Source organism: Telmatherina bonti (genome assembly GCF_933228915.1).
Source record: "Telmatherina bonti genome assembly, chromosome: 17".
Taxonomy (NCBI): domain Eukaryota; kingdom Metazoa; phylum Chordata; class Actinopteri; order Atheriniformes; family Telmatherinidae; genus Telmatherina; species Telmatherina bonti.
The window spans coordinates 15,074,994-15,093,962 of NC_136615.1; the positions used below are offsets into that span (position 1 = coordinate 15,074,994).

Sequence of the window (18,969 nt, forward strand, 5' to 3'; positions counted from 1 at the left end):
CGTCCAGCCAAACCTCAGTGTGCTCCTCAGACACTGCGTTCAAAATCCAAGCCAAGTATTTTCATGAGATGTTAAGAGGAAACGGGTTTCTAGTTTATGGGAAAGCAATAAAATGCCAAATCCATGACAGGTTAAAGCAGCAGCTTGTTAAAAAAAAAGAAAAGAAAAGGGGGGTCTTGTGTGAGGTAAGGAATGACAAAGGCAGATGGAGAAAGTCATGCTGGTGTGATATCATGGCATTTCTGCACATACACAGTTAAACAATAGGATGAGTCATCAGTGGTTAAACGTTAAATAGTTTATCGGTCATGTGCAGTGAATTATCTCAGATGGAAAGAGGAATAAGGTTTAAGCTGATGCTGTGGTTCATTTATAGCTTGTTAACTGCACACGAGGTTGTAAAAGTCTTTAATTTTTGTCGTCTATGACAAATAATCGCCAGACTACCAAAACCGCAAACTAAAAATACAAGTTGTCCAGGAGCCCAAACTTACTTCAGCAAATCTTTGTTCTCTGTTGGCTGAAAATACTTAACTTTCCCTGCATTTATTAAAGAGACAAACATATGTGCAACCAATTCTGCCTGATGAGAGTGGAGAGGAAAAAGAAACAAACTGAGAGGCAGATTAAGGTTTTGAGGAGTGAAGTTTAATGGGATCATGATTGTCTTTGTTGTTGGTCAAATTTTTTATTGGTTTTTGGAACAAAAAAAAAAAAAAAAAAAAGCACAACCAGAACCACTCCTACAATCACTCAACCAACTAAAAGTCTACATTAGATTCCCCATCATGGTGGACAAAAGCCCAAGAACCACTTTTAGCAGCTCAGTTGTACAAAGAATCATTACTTTTGATAAATGACAGATATCTTACATTGTCAAAGGTTGGGGGAACGGCTACCACATATTATCTACCTCATTTCATCTGAACACCCTGTTCCCGACAAACCATTTTCATCTCCTCTTATCAAAAGGATTTATTGTTCTCTTTGTCTCCTTTCTTATATTTGGGCAATCTCTTCCTTCTGATTATGCTATAGCTGGATGAGATCAGTGTTACTCTGTGGGAGAGTAATAGTGACCTCAGTCTGACTCATTAGTTGGCATCCATTCACTCCCTGGGCCATAAGACATGTGCAAACTGACAAAAAGGCTGACAGAAAAGACAGAGTACTGGATAGAAAGATGAACAGAGACAGAGGTACAGACAGACAGGATCCTACAGTATGTTTGCCCCATGACGAAGGAAGTGTGCAAATTAGTGTGGGAGAGAGGGCAGACTGTGACCTTATTGGCCAGATGGTTAGAGATGGTTAGAGAACATGACAACTGGCCACAGTCAATGTCACAGCGTACTAGTTGTAGAAGCAGCCAATCGCTTTCCTATGTAGATCCTGGGGAAAATAAGAAAAGGAGAGTGATTAATAAATGAGCCTGCACTAAGAGCCTTCTTCAAAGCAGTATGTCAAGTTGTTTTTGTTTTATGATCATTTGATAGGAAAACTGGGGTACAATTTTAGTTGAAAATGAATTTATTTGCGGCACAAACTCATTACAAACTCTGGACTCTTGACTAAAATCTATCCTCAGTAGATTCACAATTTTTTTTAGTGAGAAACTGCATTATTTGATAAAGTGATGGACTGGTGACCTGTCCAGAGTGTACCCTGCCTCTCGCCCAATGATTGCTGGGATAGACTCCAGCTTCCCTGTGATTCTTTATTGGACTAAGTGGTTAGGAAAATGAAAGTCTCTGCATCCCTGCGCACTTGTTCATTCTCAGCACCCAGTGACTCTCCGTGCAATTTAAGAAATTTATGCATTGCTTTCTATTCTTTAGAAATCCTGTAAACATAATCTGCTGGTAACCCTAACTTTTTAGCAGCTGCATATTGTTGAAACAGCTGAAGTGTGTAAACTGCTTTTATTAAGTGCTTCCAAGATTAAAATCTTTGGTTTTCACTGACTTTATGAAAGTTTACAGAAACCAAAGCTGTAGGTTTCTTAATATGATCACAATCCTTTTTTTTTCACCGTCCAAACTTAATATACACGGTGATAGTGGCGCCACAGATCTTAAATAACTGCATGACTGACAGAAAATTTCACCAGATGTGACAAGAAATTTCATGTTTCGTGTTCCAGACACAATGCCCTTTAAAATTTGAATTAAACCAAAATTAGAAATAAATCTTTACTAATATTAAACATAAACTGGTAATAGAAGAGAGCAGAGCCAAATCCATCAACCATGTAATCATAGGACAAATCCTCCACCACCCAAGCAACAATAACCAAGTTGTTCCCCTCCTCAGTGTTACTGACTGAAGATTATTACTTCACACTGTACAGAAAATGCTAAAAAAAAAAAAAAAAAAGGTGAAAATTGTATTTCTGATAGAAAAAAAACAAACACATAGTGTATTAATGTCACAGGATGAAATTTGTGTGCATGTAATGTACATATAATTAATACATATAATTCCCTATTACTTCATTAATTCACAAATAATTTTGAAACAGAACTTTCCAAAAATATTAGATCCATCTAAAAATTCTTTTCTGACATGTTTGAAAAGACCAACCAGAAGTTGCAAAGGAAAACTGGATTATGTGAAAATAAAATAGTTCTATTTCACAGTTTTCTAACTCTGATGCAATATTCCTGCTGCATTTTCTGTTTTTTCGTATTCCCAACATGCATCAGTAAGTCATAACAACACTAACTTTACTCTTCTTTGCAAATGACTCATTAAGTTGATTAGAATTGCATTATTTTAAATTTTACAGTAACAGAGAATGAGCGAGGTGCTTTTGCCTTTTCAAAGTAAGAAATCAGGAGAAACAGCAGTAATAACGATGAACAATAAATCCACCACCATCATTGGCCACAGTCACTGCAACTGATGCATATTAAAATTACAAAAGGTGCATTTATATCCACGTGTCTCACCCGACTCCAAGTGTGAGCAAGTGTGAAGCCAGCAGCGAGGGAACAAGGATGAGGAGAACATCAGAGGAGAAGATTCCTCTCTTCATCACCTCTGTCTTCCTAACGCTCAGGGAGCTCTGCTGCTTTGGGTGCTGAAATACAAACTCTCTGCAGAGAAAAGAAGCAAGAAGTCAGAGATAAAAGATGCTTGACGAAGGAAGACTGAAAGGGGAAAAAATAGACCGAGATAATGAGCGCACCGGAGAGAGGACTGAGAATGGATGAAAGATACTGACAGTCTGAGACCAGTGAGAAACGCTACCTGTCAAACAGACTTATTTCAGTGCAGGAGATTAAATGTCGAGTGTGGCTGTATAAGTAAAAATGAAAGTAATTCATGTTCTTCAAAGGTAAACTCTGTGGAGAAAACCTAAAAACACAACATGCTGTTAAAGCTGCATTAAATGATCACACCAGACAATGAAACTTTTCAGCGTTTTGTGACCATTTCTGAATAACTACTTGGTCTATTTTTCAATGGCAAAAAAAAAAAAAAACACACAAAAAAACATTTTAGTAAATATATCTTTCTTTATTTGAAGTATGAATAATACATTTTTTGGAAGGAAGCTGTAAGTTTCATGTTTACTCTCCTGTGATTCAATATACTTGTGTTTGCATCTTTATATAACTCCTTAATTGCTGCTTTAACTCTTTTTTGAGTAACTATGGTAAATTTCAATAAAAATTTGATGAAGTAAACCTGCCTTAGCCATCTCCACCACTTGGTTTGTGTATGAATTACTAAAAGGAAGTGTTTGTTACTCCACTGTCAAAGGTTTTGAGGATTTAACTATTGTCACTAAATTACCAACTGTTATCAAAAATATTTGTTAAAAAAAAATTGATCTAAATATAATTTGTAAGCAAGAAACATTTTCCCATTATATTTTTCTCCTTGTGAGCATTAATAGGTTAAGCTGTTCAAAGTGTTTTGTTGACTTTGGCATAAAACAGAAATAAAACTGGTCTTACTTTGGTGGCATATTTTCAGGTCTACTGGACCAGTCCCACACCCAGTCGGTATCTGCTCGCCGCTCAGCTTCCTCCTGTGACGCACAAAAATGATAAAATGTCTTATTTCTATGCAGAATTTGCCTTAGTCCATGCAGACACACACTGTAGTGAAAGATGATCACAATTACATGTAAGTTCCTTTAACTGAGTCCCCCTTAACAAAGTTAACCCTTTCATGCATGAATTTATAAAAAAAAAACAATGCAATATTTTTTTTTAAATGTAGTGTTCTACTTCTACTACAGACATGTACAATGACACTTTTTTTATTTGTGATATTTAGAATTTATCGTGATTTATGATTTATTTTAATGTACTCTATCAAATATTCATAAAATAATATATAATCATAAAAATACCATGTAAATCTTCTATAACAATGTAGCTGTATCATTTTCTTTTCCTTTTTATGGCAAAGACAAACTTGCATGAATACATTATGTTCAATTACATCAGATATTTATTTATTTTCCAGTGAGTGGAAACGTATAGGACAACTCACTGACATCAACTTAAGTGGTTTACTTGCAAAAATACCATCCTCATTCATGAATATGCAAGAAAAAAGCTTGCAAACAGGTGTGCACTATATGGGCACTGTGCATGAAAGGTTTAACTGACTTTATAAGTGAGATGCTGTTCATACAGTCTTTCTATACTGCACTGGCCTCGTCACCACACTGATTTACAGGGGGCTTTTTAAAATCTATTTCCTCCTCTTGGTTAGAAGCCAACTGCTTTCTTCATTGTGTTTGGAGTTGAAATAAAGGTTGAGGAAAAAGTAAAATCTCAGACATGTCTAAAGACTAATTCAGTGTCAGTGAATTAGGTTCAACTTGGCACTGATTTCTGAAATTAATGTATAACCTAGGTGGACGTCCATAAATAAGCGTAGCTTTTACACTGTATAATTTTATCAAGCAAAGTTTTATGCATTTGTCCTTGTAAAATAAACTCCCCCAACCATTCATTTTCTATACCACTTAGTCCAATTCAGAGTTGCAGGAAAACTGGAGCCGACCCAGCAGTTAGCAGGCGACAGGGAGGGTGCAGACAGGTTGCCAGCATAGCAGGACCAACACAGAGAGACTCACTGCTCATGAGGATTTATAGTGACCAATTAGCCTAACATGCATGAGTTTGGACAGTGAGAGCAAGCCGGAGGAGAGAAACCCATGTATGCATGGGAGGAGCATGCACATGCCTTACAAAAAGGCCACTTTGAACCTCCCTACAGCTGACTTGCTGACTGTGAGGCTACAGGGCTAACCACAAGACTGTCAGCCCCAAACCAAACAAATAAATAAGCTTGTAAAGAATAATATAACCTGAATAAAATCCGGGATGAAATATGAGTGAAGCATCAAAATTTTGCAAAATCGGGCACAATTTGCAAATTTTGTTTTGTTTCCCTGTATTGTTCATTAGGTTTTTTCAAAACAGTTTACATTATCTAGTAATAACCAATTTAAAAACTGTTTATTTTTTATGATTCCATCAGAAGAATAAGTCTAAAATTCTTCTCCACTGAAATAAAAGTAAAAATGAAACAAAAACAGCAGTGCCATAAGTGACTTATTTTATTGAACCCAAGCGGCAACCTCCGGCGGTTAAAAGTGAAGTCTATGCGGAAGTGCATAAAACTGCAGTTCCACCTTCATCCACTAGGGGCTTCAAAACAGAACAAATCCCCATAGACTCCCATGTTAAAAAGGCCAACTTCACGGCAGAAATAAACATGTTTACAGCTTGGTTCAAAAATCCATTTTTGGTTTATAGGTCAGGTTTACCTTCATGACAACTGTGGGGGGGGTGAATTTTTTTTCTAACTCGCCCGTTTTAAAGTAATTTAATCTCGAAGTTCGGCATATTTAGGGGCGTGTCCTTTTGATTGACAGGTACCAATCTTTGGCTTCAAGTAAGAAGAATGTAGAACAATCGCGGTTTTTAGTCGGTTAACAATATGACTTAGCTTTAGCCTGCTTACCTCCGTTAGCTGGTTAGCTCCTGTTATCGCGGGGTTAGCTCGGTTAGCTTTTAGCTACAGAAAGCACGAAGTTCGCTCAATGTCAATCATCCACCATGATGCTCACGGCTGCCCTCCCAGTTTCACCTCTTTGCCCATATTTGTATTTTCCGGGCGAGACGACACGCATGACGCTGCCAATATGGCGACGGTAGGGACCGCCCACCAAGCTTCAATTCAGCTCTTCAGAAACTGATGGGTGACGTCCAGCTCTTTATATACAGTCGAGTGAGCCATTAAATTTTCTGCAGATCAGTCCACATATTTATTGGAGGAAAAATAAAACATAGCAAGTAGTATGATCCAGGGTGGAAAAGGTGAAGGAAATGTATACCTGTATAGGGACACAATCACTGTCCTGCTCACTGCTGGGTTTTGGGGAACCACTGGACTGTGGAGTCAGCGCCTGTGGAGGACTTTAGACAACAAACAACAGCTTAAAGACAAACAAATAGAGTAAGTGAGGACATGTTGTGATAAAAACAAGAAAAATTCCACTGAGCTCATAATAAAATTCATGACATGGCTGTAGAATGTTTTCCACAGCACATTATGCAGCCTCCAATCACTAAAAACCCAAATAAACAAGAATGTCTGCAGCATCTTCACCTGTCTCTACTCCTCTCACACTCGAGCTGTGCCTCCAGAAGGATCCTCTCCAGCTCTCCCTGCAAGGCAGAGGAGATGCTGTCCTGTGGCCCTGTCAGACTCTCCCTGCGGCTCACGGCTGCAATCAGCTCCTCCAGCTCGACCCAGGAGCCTGATGAGGAGACAACACAAGCTGCAGAGTCTGTGGTGATCTTCAGGAATACAGCTGGGAGGTAAAACTAGGGGCAGTATGCGCTGTGTATTAGACTAATGAGCCACAAAATTATTCAAAGATTATTTTTTCAGACCTTTTAGGAGATTGCTTTCCAGGAATGACAATATATTAGCTTTAGCATTTATTATCTAAATATGAGCCATTAACTTAACATCATTGTGCACATGGATTGTTTTCATCTTGTGAAATGAAGTAAACAATATATTTGTAGAGCTAATGAGTCAGTCATTTTTCCAGTAACAGGTGTATCACAAGCAAAAAACTTTGTTTTTAGGTGGTAATATAAGCTTCATAGTGCATGTCTGTAACAAATACTAGTGGCAATAATAGTTCAGAAGAAGGCACAAATAAAACAAGTAAATTCAGCAGTGTGTGAGGATTACATTTAGATATATTGTGGTTATTTTTTTATCACTTGGTAAGACATAAATAACACCTTACCCCCCCCCCCCCCCCCCACACACACACACACAGACACACACACACACTCTCTCTCTCTCTCTCACCAATAAGTTTGTATGCGCTTTCAATAACTTCTTATGTATATAAAATAACAGTAATAACATTAAACTAAATTTTTACTTCCTTTAATCATCTCTCCATCACTGCTATTTCCATCAACCAGCTGATTGAAATAAATTTCCTTGATATTTTAATATCTGTTGTTAAATACTTTTAAACTGTGTGTGAGGTCACAACACTGCACTTATTTAAAAGCACACTATATTTCAATGCATTTTGGTAAAGTTGTGGCATTTACTGGATATAATGACATGTATTGATTTAATTTGCTAATTGCAACAAACATTCTACCCAACCTGACCTCCAAAATCATTAAGTTCTTAAGAGAGGAGATAAGTGGATATTCCCACTGACATGCTTCGGCATGGAGCGAAATGAATGGACGGTTGCCGTGCACATATGGTGACTCATAAACACCACAGATGCCCTGACGTGATACTAGTTGACCTGGGAGACACGGCGGGATGGGCTTTCGCTGCGTGACATGCATGTAAACACAAGCATGTCAGACACATTTACAGTGTCTGTGTTTTTCTGTCAATGACTTTTGAAAAAAAAATCCACAGCATACTGTATGAATGAGTGGACACAGAGGCTCACTGGGTACAGGAAGAGATTTGCACATGCACACTTGTGTGTATGACGTGCACAGGCCCATAGCCAAACAGTAGGGCAGGGCTAACTCAGGCTGACAACATGCTTGCTTACGTAAGATCTTATTTCTGTTTCAGATTAGCCATTCACCCTCTCCCTTCCTCCTCTTGTGTCTGTTGCCATGCTGTGTTTTCTCTGACATCGTTTGCATTTTCAAAATTCTCACCTCATCTGCTTGGTAAAATATCCCTCATTTCCATTTGATCTCTCTAATCTTAAATTTACTCAGGTTTATGACACTGTTTATTCACAAAAACACAGCAGAGGGGGGTTAAAGCACGAGTGCGGGCACAATGCTGCAGGCGGGTGGAAGGGCAGAGCAAACTGTGCCATTGCCCTAGTTATTTTTCTACAGAGGGGAGTTATGACATAACAAGTGCGTTGCTGCCTGACTTATCTGTCGCCATTATGCAGCACTAAATCAGTTCTATGGTGCAATCCTGGACACATTCATGTACACTGCTGCCAAATCAGCTTTATGTAATGTGGACAAGACCTGGATGCTGGAAGACTGAATGAACTGCAGCATAACAGATTCCTTTTAGCTTTGCCAGGTTATGAATGCTGGTTTAGAAATGAGCAGGGTGTGAGGTGGAGTCTCATTGTTCAGGAAGAGAAGGGATTTTTCTTTTCCTGTCCCAGATTTTATGGTTTGAAAATATGTTTCTTGGCAAAGTGAATGATAATCAACAACTGTCTTAGTGTGAGTTTTTTTTTTTTTTTTTTTCATGAGTTATTTTTAAAACCTAAACACGGATTAAAAATAGGGAGAGTTTAAACCGAGCTGTTAAAATTTGGATACAGATCTTAAAACCTGTCACATTTCCCCCCTTTTTTTTTTTTTTTTTTAACTTTTTCAACCCAAAAAAAATCTGTTTCCTTTAGTTATTTTAATTTTTCTTGAAGGTCATGTCAAAACCACTGTGCAGATTTTTGTGAAACATACCAGAATCATAACATAACAAACCAGAATTTGAACTTGCTTTGTTAATTTTATTTATAAAAATATAAATTAATAAAAGTTGACACACACCAAATCATTAGACTGGGAGTTGCCACAAACTGGGTCCCTTCTCATCCTTTGATTTGATAAAACCTGTCATATGTGCAGAAGGGATCATTTAGCATCGGAGCACACCTGTTACACCAATGCAATCCAATCCATTATGTATTAAATACAACGCATACATAAGGAAGTAGGAGAGGTAATGGTGGAATAAGCTATGTCTTGTTTGTCTTTTGTTTACTTTTGTAAAGCTGTAGACTCCATGGTTTAAGTCCACTGTGGGTCTTGAAGGACATCACTGCTTCATTCAGTCTTGTTTTCAGTGACTGAAAACTGTCAAACTGTTGCCCAGGGTTTATGTGTTTCCAGCAAAGCCAAGGCATGTGACACAAATCATTTTAAGACAAAAGGAGCCCTCAAAGCAAATATTTCTCCCACCACTGGCTTACTGCACCCAATGCACATCATGCTGTATCATACTGTATATAACTTGAAACACTGAAACGGTGTCTGCCTCTTACAGACAAGTTTATTTTGGTAAAACTTCCAAAACCCTAAACCTTCTTAAGATTGTGCAGTTTCTATTTAAAGTTTATGATTTATAATCTGTATTGCATTTTAATAAAGCATATATTGGATCACCTCCCCCATTCTTCCTCACCCCTTCAATATTTTCCAAAAGTCTGTCTGTCCCCCCATCACATTGATCCACATGTTTTACCCAGCATCCTCTCTGCCAAGCAATGTGCAGCCTGCACAGCGGAGCTATAAGTGTCAGAAAATCTCCACTGCCTAATTGGCTTACAGAGATACAAACAGGTGAGTCAGGGAATCCGTTTACACAATGACAGCACCAGTGGCAACAACAATGACAACTGTAAAAGTGGCTGTGCTTCTTGTGTGTGAGGCATCTGCTCTGAGTCTGGCAGGCTGTTAGTATCATGTCTCCACTGATGACAGCACAGGTTGAATATGTTCCCATCAGACCTAAAAACACACTGAGCCAATATGTACTGTTGTTGCTGTCATTTTTCTTTACTCAGATTGTTGATGTTTACACCTTGAAATAAGAATGGAGAGTGATCTGTGCACACAAAAAACGGATTTTCTGGCTGTTTTATTTGAGAAATACAGCAAATCTACAAAAGCTACAAATAATATGCTGGAGACAAAACAACGGCCTGGTGTGTGTACCAGCATCACTCACCGTAGAGTCCCTCCTCTGGTGTCTGCGAGCCGGACAGAGACATGCTTGAACGCCGGGGAGAGGCTGGGGAAAGAGCACGGAGAGATGCTGACACTGACCGGAGAGGACAAGGAGGTGAAAATAGCTTTCTGCTTTGCACCGGTCTCCTTCAGTCACTGTTGTGTTTGGACTTATGCTTTGGACACCGGGCACCGACGCTGCGCTAATCCGACCCCCTCCCTCCCCGCACTCTCCTCTCCTCTCTGCCCTCCCCTCCCCTTCCTACGTGTCAAGAGGGAAGAGGTAAACAAACAGGCTGAAAGCTCAGCAGGTAAAACACAAGGTGTGTGACGCAACGCTAAGATTTACATTTTAATCACCAGTGTTTTAACCAAAACGTCCAAAACGGCTGACAGTTACTCATTATTTGCCTGTATTAAGAAAGGTAAAAAGTAAACATTTTAATGCTGAATGTGTCTGACAATATGTCTAAAATGTTTATTTATTTATTATTTAGAGATTATTATTTATAAATAAATACATGTAAATTAGCTGTATTTCTTAATTCAATTCATCAATTCAAATTTTATTTATATGGCGTCAAATCATGGTAATGCCTTTTCAAGACGCTTTACAGAGAGGAAAAACATAATGAAGCCAATTCATAGTAGCCTATATAAGGAAACCAACAGATTGAGTTAGAGAATCCAACTCAATCCCCCATCCTGAGCAAGCACACTGGCAACAGTGGGAAGGAAAAAACTCCCTTTTAACAGGGAGTCTTAAGAAGAAAACAATTTTCCAAAGCCTTAAAAACTTCATTCACAACTATTATTATAGCCGTGTGGGATTTAAAGAACAAAAACACAGATATTCTACTGCAAGAAAACAGCTGCAGTGCAGATTTTTTTTTATTTATTTTTTTTATTTTATTTATTTATTTATTTTTTGCTTTGTTTTTATTGCTAAAATTCTTCTTGTTTCTTGTTTTGGTAATTTTATGAGTCTTCATGTGCAAAAGAAAAAACATACAATGATACAGAAAAGCACAAAGATTCATTCAGCAACCAAATGTACACAAATAAGTTAATGAGTAATGAGAGGGACAAATATTGTTACTTGTTATTTTTGGTTATTTAGAGATGGCTGCAGTGGCTTGCTGTGAGAAATGGAAGCTCATAGTGAGATAAATAGGCACCTGGCAGATTGATATTCCTCTTCCCTGTTTTTATTGTTTTCTGCTTTTGTCTTGCAGTTACAGACTGTTAAATTCTTTTTAGTTATTTAGAAAAAAAAAGATATTGACTTGTTCTGGGGGTGAGGTGACTGCTGGATGGCTCTGGTACCTTTCTGCAGTCTGACTTGACAAAGTCTGTCACTGAAAATGTGTTGTGGAAAGGATGCAAAGAATGGATTAATTTTAGCAGCTTGTGCAACATTCTTTTCTGGACGATCAGCTCCCCGTAGCTGCAGAGTTATTCCCAGCACTGAATCAGGCTTTATTGATCTGTTCTGTTCAATGTGAAAGAAACACTGAAACAAGCCACATTCTTACTGTGGAAGCAAATAAAAGTTAAAATAACTTTTCTTGTGCTTCAAAACTTGATAACAATGATGCAGAGTGCAATGGCTTCATGTGCTCATGTGTCAAGTCACTATGTAGCTTAAGCTGTAGATCAGGTCTTTTGTTTTTTGTGCTGTATTTCATGACTACAGACTGTTTTGATGGAAGTGAATAACTTAACTGCTCTTCACAGGTTGACTCAGTAGATGTCACTCCATCCCACACAATGAACCTTTAACCATATTTCCTCTTTCCATCACAAGAAACTGGCTAATATAACTTGTATCATGTCAGCTTCTGTGCAAACATCAACTCTGCGATGCTGATTTCACACCTCTGTGTGCTTTGCTGAACTGCTGCATTGTTGCTGCATGTTTGTTCTCAAACTTGGGACTTTTCTGTGCATCACTGTGCTCACAACTCCCTGCACATTGGTTTTTTTTTTAACATACCTTTCCTCTGATAACAGTCCTCTTTGTGTAATTTGTGCTTAATATGATTAAAAAAATGAAGGCACTAAAGCAGCCCGACTGGTCGACATCATGATGCCAACAACAGGCTCTCCAGGAGTTGTGGTCGCTTGTTTGGGCAGAGTATCTAATGTTGGACCTTTGTCATTATGGTATTGTATTATGGATAGCCGTTAGAACTTTTACTGCTACTACTATATGTGCACGTGTGTTTCTGTTGTTAATCCTCAAGTGACTTTGCAATGTCAAGATTTTTTTCTTTGCATAATTTTTTTATACTGACCTCTTTAAAACTGAATGAAATATGTATCACCTAAAGGTAAATGAAATGTTAAACTTGTACAAAGGGGGATTATAGATTATTTTCTTGGTTCACACATATTATCCAAACTGAATCACTTTTTTTTTATATCTTTTTTTTTTTTTTTGTGATAATAATGATGAAAAGAGGCTGACTGGTCCAAAACCTGCCACAACAAATTAATGTTGACCCATTTACAGAGCTACTCAGCTATCAAAGATACTGTTTTTCTCATTTTAATGTGGGAGTTTATGGGTAGGTGGTTTTATTGTACAGACTAACCAGAGAAAAAATTGACAGAAAATCAGAGTATGAAAGAGAAAAAAGTAAAGTGGAACAGTGGGAACCATGAATAAACTGCATTCTCATTCAAACACAACACAGTGACGTCTTCATACTGTGGTGTTCTTTCCATCTTTCTGTTTAACCTTTTCTTTTACGCAACCTGAATATGGTTTGATTCATTAATGTTTATTTTTAACCCGGTAGTAATAAGAGCAAACTGTTTGCATTCCATGTGTCAGCAAAATAGTTTGGCCAGTAAAATAATTCATTAACTGTCCAAAACTTCAGTTTTTTTCCCCTTTAAAAAATGAAAAGAAATGAACAGATTTTGTCAGCAGTATCGTTAAATCTCACATTACTGAACTTTAACTACCTTTAAAAAGTACTGGAAATGTGTTGGGAAAATCATTTTTAAAATTTCATTTGATTTCATGCTGACTTCAAAACAACAAAACTAAATTTAATTAGTGTCAGATTTTAAGAAGATATGAAATTTGCATCACCTCCAATTATCATAATGAAACTATATCAAACTAACTATGAGTCTGAGGCAGTGGTTATGGTTCCTGTAGGACTTCAGTTTAAACATGTTCATGGTTATTCTTTTTTCCTCTCTAAAATTGTGAAATATTTTCTTTTTTTTTTGTCTTCACGGGCTCAAAATTCTCTCAGTTTATTATTTTGGATGATTTGTAAATACCCTATGGATAATATTTACCTGATGTTCATCCTAAAATGTCCCTATTCTGTGTGAGATTGTTTGGTCAACCAGGAGCCTACACTAGTAAGCTGGGTCAACACAATCATGATAATCTTCTAGTTAACTGACTTACCTAATCTTGTCAACAGAGCCAGGTCTTAATACTCTGAATACGCTTTTGTGTTCCTTTAAAACAAGTGGCGTCAGATACCAATCATCTATGTCCAGCAGACTGAAAAGCTAAACATTTTTTGCAACCACATTATTGCTCCATTACTAATTCGTGTTTAAATGATTATTAGCTATAATCTATTTCATTAAAATAAATGTGCTGCAGGTGTGGCCTTTTCTTGAAGCACGCAAGAAAGTCCACAAGATGCAACATTGGTTGTTTTTAACATTCTTTTAACATTTAAGATTCTTCTCAGTAAAGGTCAAACAGCACAGCGGTCTTTGATTTCAATATAAATCAGAAGGAGGTTCCTACCACCAACACAAATGTTCATTTAATATTGTTTTCATTTTCTAGAACTGATTAATTAGTTGTTGCTTTTACCATACATTGCACGCTTGTTTCAGTTTCCATCATTAGCTGTCATGGTGATAAACCTCGATAAACAGCTTTGTGATACTGAACATCAAGAGATGAACAAGAACATAGTTTTCCAATCCTGTTGTACAGGAATGGGTGTCATGGCAAAATGTTTAAAAAGCCATCAGATGAAAGCCCCTGTCTTGGTGATAATGGATGACTATTCCTATAGAGGGTACAGAGGGGTTTAGACAAAAGATATGGAGGTTTTTTATTCATTTTATAGTCTGCTCTGAGTCCAGATTAGGTTGCCACAACTCTTGATATTTTAGGAAACTTATTTAACTTGTATGTCTAGCTAATGATGGCCAGTTCCCTGTGCTAATTGTTGCCATTTTACCTTCTTAGATCATGAATATATAATAAACATGTCTCAAGAACAAGTGCTTAGTGTCACTTCCATCTTATCACAGCATCACATCTAAAACAGCTCATTTTCTTTGAGTGTCTGTCTAACCTAATTAGGAGTTCCCATGCCTATTCAGTGAAGAGAGATGAAAGCAACATGTAAATAAATGAATCAATCATTCCATGTCTTGGGAGTGTTTACTGAGAGGCAAAGTGATTATGAGAGTTTAAGTAATATGAAACATTAAACGGTAACTGGGTTGCTATAACATAAACTTAATTTCCTACATATTAGTATTACGAAACTGAAAAAAATGTTGATTATTTAGATTTTTACCAAACAACTGGTGATAGGTAAATCAACCCTTTAACATCTGACTAAAGAATAAAAACTGGATAGAAGATTAAATTGTTTTTTATCTTAAGTCTTAATTTAGACCTGTAAAGCTGCACTGTGGAACTTAACAACCACTAATTCAGTATCTATCTGACATCTTGTCTGCACTCTGAGCGCTTTCCAGCAAATAAAGGTCAGTCAAATGTTGACTCTCCTTTTATCACCTGCTGTCACTTTTTCTCTTTCTTATCCATTCTTCTTGGGATAATGTCTCCTTGAGTTTCTTTGGTAAATTAATGGCCAGTGTGTTAATATGCAGTTGCTAGTGTGTGACGCTGTAAGTAAAGAGGAACTCAGCTGCAAAGTGACACAGCAATCTCAAAGCAAAAGTTATTACATTTTCTCAGCCTCAGGTCGCTGCTGGCAACGACAGCATTGGGAATATTTATTATAAATAACACCATGCTATCAACTGAGTGAAAAAACAGAGTTTTAAAGTCAGAATGTTTCTCATGTTACTTTAACATAATGTAAAAATGAATAAATGAACGAGATCATTTCCATAAATGTATGGTGTGTGTGATACTGAAACAGGTATTCATCAGGTGGAGAACATAAGTATATAACATGGTTTTGACAAAGTTTTACTATGTGGGAAAGGAATAGGTTCTATTAAAATATAAAGTAGGCTACCAGCCAAAAGTTTGGACACACTTTCCCATCAGATTTAATGTGTGCCCAAAGTTTTCACTAAAAGGAAAAATCCATGTTTTGGGCCTATTGTGCCTTCAGAGAAAAGGTCAACACAGGTTTCTCCAAAGTTATAGATAGCTTGATTTTTTTTCTGTTTGTAACTCATGTTGGCATCGATGTGACTTAAAAATAAGTAGACAAGTAATCATTAAGATTTTTCCTTTCCAGAAAAAGGGAGGTCCATACAAATGATACCAATTATAGATCTTTGTCAGAAGCTGTTGGGCTAACATTTGTCTGTTCTAAAGCCAAGTATATTTACATATATTACTAGCAACAGAAATGCCAACCATTACAATTATGGCTTTATAGGTTTAAATTAAGATTATTGCAAACCCTTCCAAAAATTGTTTAAAAAGTCCCCCTTTAATCTTTGGCAAGCTGTTCAGGCTGCAGAATACTCTTTGATGTGTGCCTTAAAAACATCAAATAAAATGAGCCAAAGCAGATCAGAATGTTCATGCCTGCTGCACCAACATTTTATCAGCATCACATACCTCAAACTTTTGAGAACTCCAAAATTTCTTCAAGCAAACTTTATTGAATTAAATCAAAAATATGTTTCAGATGTTTCTCTTTGGTTTTTTTTTTTTTGTTTGTTTTGTTTTGTTTTTTGTTTTTTTAATCAGCCCCACGGCAACTGATTTATCTCTCTTTACGACACTTCTTAAAGAAGCTTGGCATCAGTGGCAGCAGGGCACAGAGTTGGTGGATTTCGCTCATGTAGCCGAGAGCAAAGAGATACAAAACAGGAGCATGCTCTCTATACACACCATTCCCCTGCAATAACAGTGCTCATAAAAGACAGTGTGTTTATCCGTTTATTCTGATCCTTGCTGATAATTAACAGCAGCTCAGTAAACACAGTAAACCCTCCAAGGTCCAACAAATAAATTGCATTTTGGGGAAGGTTATTGTTTCCCCTTCCTCAGTCCACTGGAAAATGTATAGTAATGCAACGTTGCCCAACACTTCATGAACAACATCACCACCTGGTGGAAAGAGCTATTAAAAGTCATTATGTCCTGAGGCTGTTTTATTCAGCAGCATTAAAAACACTAGAATGGCCCCATGCTGTGTAAGTCTAAACTAGTTGAAGTTCAGCTGGTTTGCAGCATCTAGAATATTTTGTAAATCACTTTCCAAAGACTGATTGGGGGCAGACAAGTAGAGCAAGGATTAAGAATTTTGCAATGTATTGTAGTGCCCTGTGGTAAGCAGCAGCAGGCAGAAACCTTTCTACTTTCAAAGTACATGTTTCCACCCATTTATTATGTTGCCAAGCAGCTTTTCTCTTCTGACCTCAAGCCTTGTTTCAAGACAAGAAGACAGACACAAAAAGTTATTATTCGTCCTAGAAACAAAGCAGGAGAAGTTCCCTCATCCATCATAGGAACTTAAGGTCTTTGACAATGTCCAGGGCACAGCTCAGATCAAAGAGGGAGATGTCAGGCGTGCTCCGGTCTGGCAAATGACTGGCTTGCCTTGTTCATCCATCATGCCTGAAACTGAGATAGCAAAATAATAAAATCTTTTCAGGTAATGGCCGCAGTTAGATCTCACCATTAGACATGTCCTCTGAGCCTGCAACCTTGTATTAGGCCATGATTGATGACTTGATCATGAATGTATATTATAGGATCTGCTTAAAATTCCCCTCTTTTTTTGTGGCCAGACAGACACAAAAGCTGATTAATAAGAGCCAAAGGAAAGTGTTAGTGTTCCTTGGGTGACTCTGTAGACAATGTGAAAAAAAGATGTGATTGAATATTTGTAGGAAGGCGTCAGGTTAATTTGATAAATATTAATTAGAGCTTATTGTCTCAGTATGAAATGTAAAGTCAAGGTAAGAAGGAAGGCTAGCTTTACAGAGACACAGAGCTGTGAATCCCTTTCTAAAGATTTCTGTAAAACCCAAAAACTATAATTATATTACAAGGAAACTAATATTATTTTTTTTAAAACCACAAACATCAACCTGATCATGGGGATAAAAGGAGATTATCAAAGTCCGGGGCGGGGGGGCATCTAACTCAAGACTATACGTAACAGAAGAAAAACATCCTGCCAGTCCATTAAATAGTTTCTGACATTTAAAGTGACTCCAACAGAAACTGTTTTACTCTTGTAGCTTTTTTGGCCTAATTCATGAGCCCAAGATGTTACAGATGGAGTTTATTGAAGCATTAATATAGAATCAAACTATTTGGTTATTAATTAAATGAAAATAAAAAACAGACAAAAAAAACTGTATAATAAAGAATAAGCCGTAATTTTACTGAAATAAATTTATATAGTTGGAGCAACTGCTGTAGCCTACATAATCCAAAAGTTTGTGCATTCTAATCTTTAAAAATACCCATAATAGTATCTTCTGAAACCCCCCACCTATTGTAAAAAACGGAAACATAGTCTTTGCAGATCCGAGCATCTATCATTATCATGTGCTTCCTTTACCAATCTACAGCTCACCTGAAGGAGGAATAAGAAGGAATGGATGGAATATTTCAGTGTTTTATAAAATAAGACACACAAATACTATTACCGCTTTTTTTTTCTACCTCTGGAACAATTAGTTTCTGGTTGGATTTATACTATCAAACCAGTAGGTTTCATGTTCTTGTACAACCTAGGGAGTGACTTAGTTAACACTTAACTGCATTTTGTAGCCTACATGTATCAGAAACCCATGTGACAAGAAAACCTGAATCCTAAACACCTTGAATCTTGGTTAGGGTTAGAAATCAAAACTAGTCTACTTGGTTCAAAAAAACAAAAACATTATGATTAGGATTTGTGGCCCATCAATCATTTAAAATCATTTGATGAAATTGGAACCTTGATGGGAAATTTGACAAAAAAACAGTCTAAGGCACTGCATGAGCTACAAAATCAAAATCCAGAACTGGTGTATAAGTGTTGTTGGCTACAGTAACTTCTGTTAGATCTTGCCTCTTTAAATCAGTCACATTTAAAGCAAACTCCATACCTAAAGTTTTAACATGCAGAAAATATAAGATGAAGCATTGTTCGTTCATTTATGACCATAATTAAACCACATAACACAAGACTATAACATAACTATTGCAATACAATTATTATTATAGAGTATAACTATAACACTAGACCAGTCTGGGACTGGAAAAATAACAGTATTTGATCAAAATCTCATCATCATCCCATTTTTTCTTTGAAATTACTCTTTTATCTGAAGGACATGGCTCTTATTCAAATGAATAAAGCCTAAAAAGGTCCTTCACTGTAGTCTGGATGGTCCTGTTCAACCCACATTATCATTCTGATTTCATTTCACTGTGCGATATGGGAACAGCTACTGTTTCCATCTCTGAATATTATCATCAGGTCACTCAAATTGGCTTGACCCTCGCTCACAC

At 37.1% G+C, this 18,969-nt stretch overlaps 1 protein-coding gene across 1 annotated transcript; it reads right to left on the minus strand.

Annotated features, from left to right (window-relative positions):
* Positions 1–1,328: 1,328 nt before the first annotated feature.
* LOC306768008 (BCL2/adenovirus E1B 19 kDa protein-interacting protein 3) lies at positions 1,329–10,313 on the minus strand. The gene is made up of 6 exons (XM_079256205.1): positions 10,246–10,313; positions 6,643–6,793; positions 6,368–6,449; positions 3,966–4,039; positions 2,952–3,098; positions 1,329–1,392 (listed from the first exon to the last, which is right to left on the minus strand). Exons 1-6 carry the CDS (start codon positions 10,286–10,288, stop codon positions 1,344–1,346), a joined length of 546 nt encoding a protein of 181 aa, XP_079112331.1. The 5' UTR covers positions 10,289–10,313; the 3' UTR covers positions 1,329–1,343.
* Positions 10,314–18,969: the final 8,656 nt, after the last annotated feature.

Excerpts from the sequence above, each read along its gene's own strand:
- LOC306768008 (XM_079256205.1), bottom strand. The coding sequence starts at position 10,288 with ATGTCTCTGTCCGGCTCGCAGACACCAGAGGAGGGACTCTACG. Across the intron at positions 6,450-6,642 it reads TGTGAGAGGAGTAGAGACAG|TCCTCCACAGGCGCTGACTC; the intron begins GTGAAGATGCTG and ends TGTTGTCTAAAG. Across the intron at positions 3,099-3,965 it reads CCTGAAAATATGCCACCAAA|AGAGTTTGTATTTCAGCACC; the intron begins GTAAGACCAGTT and ends TTTTCTCTGCAG.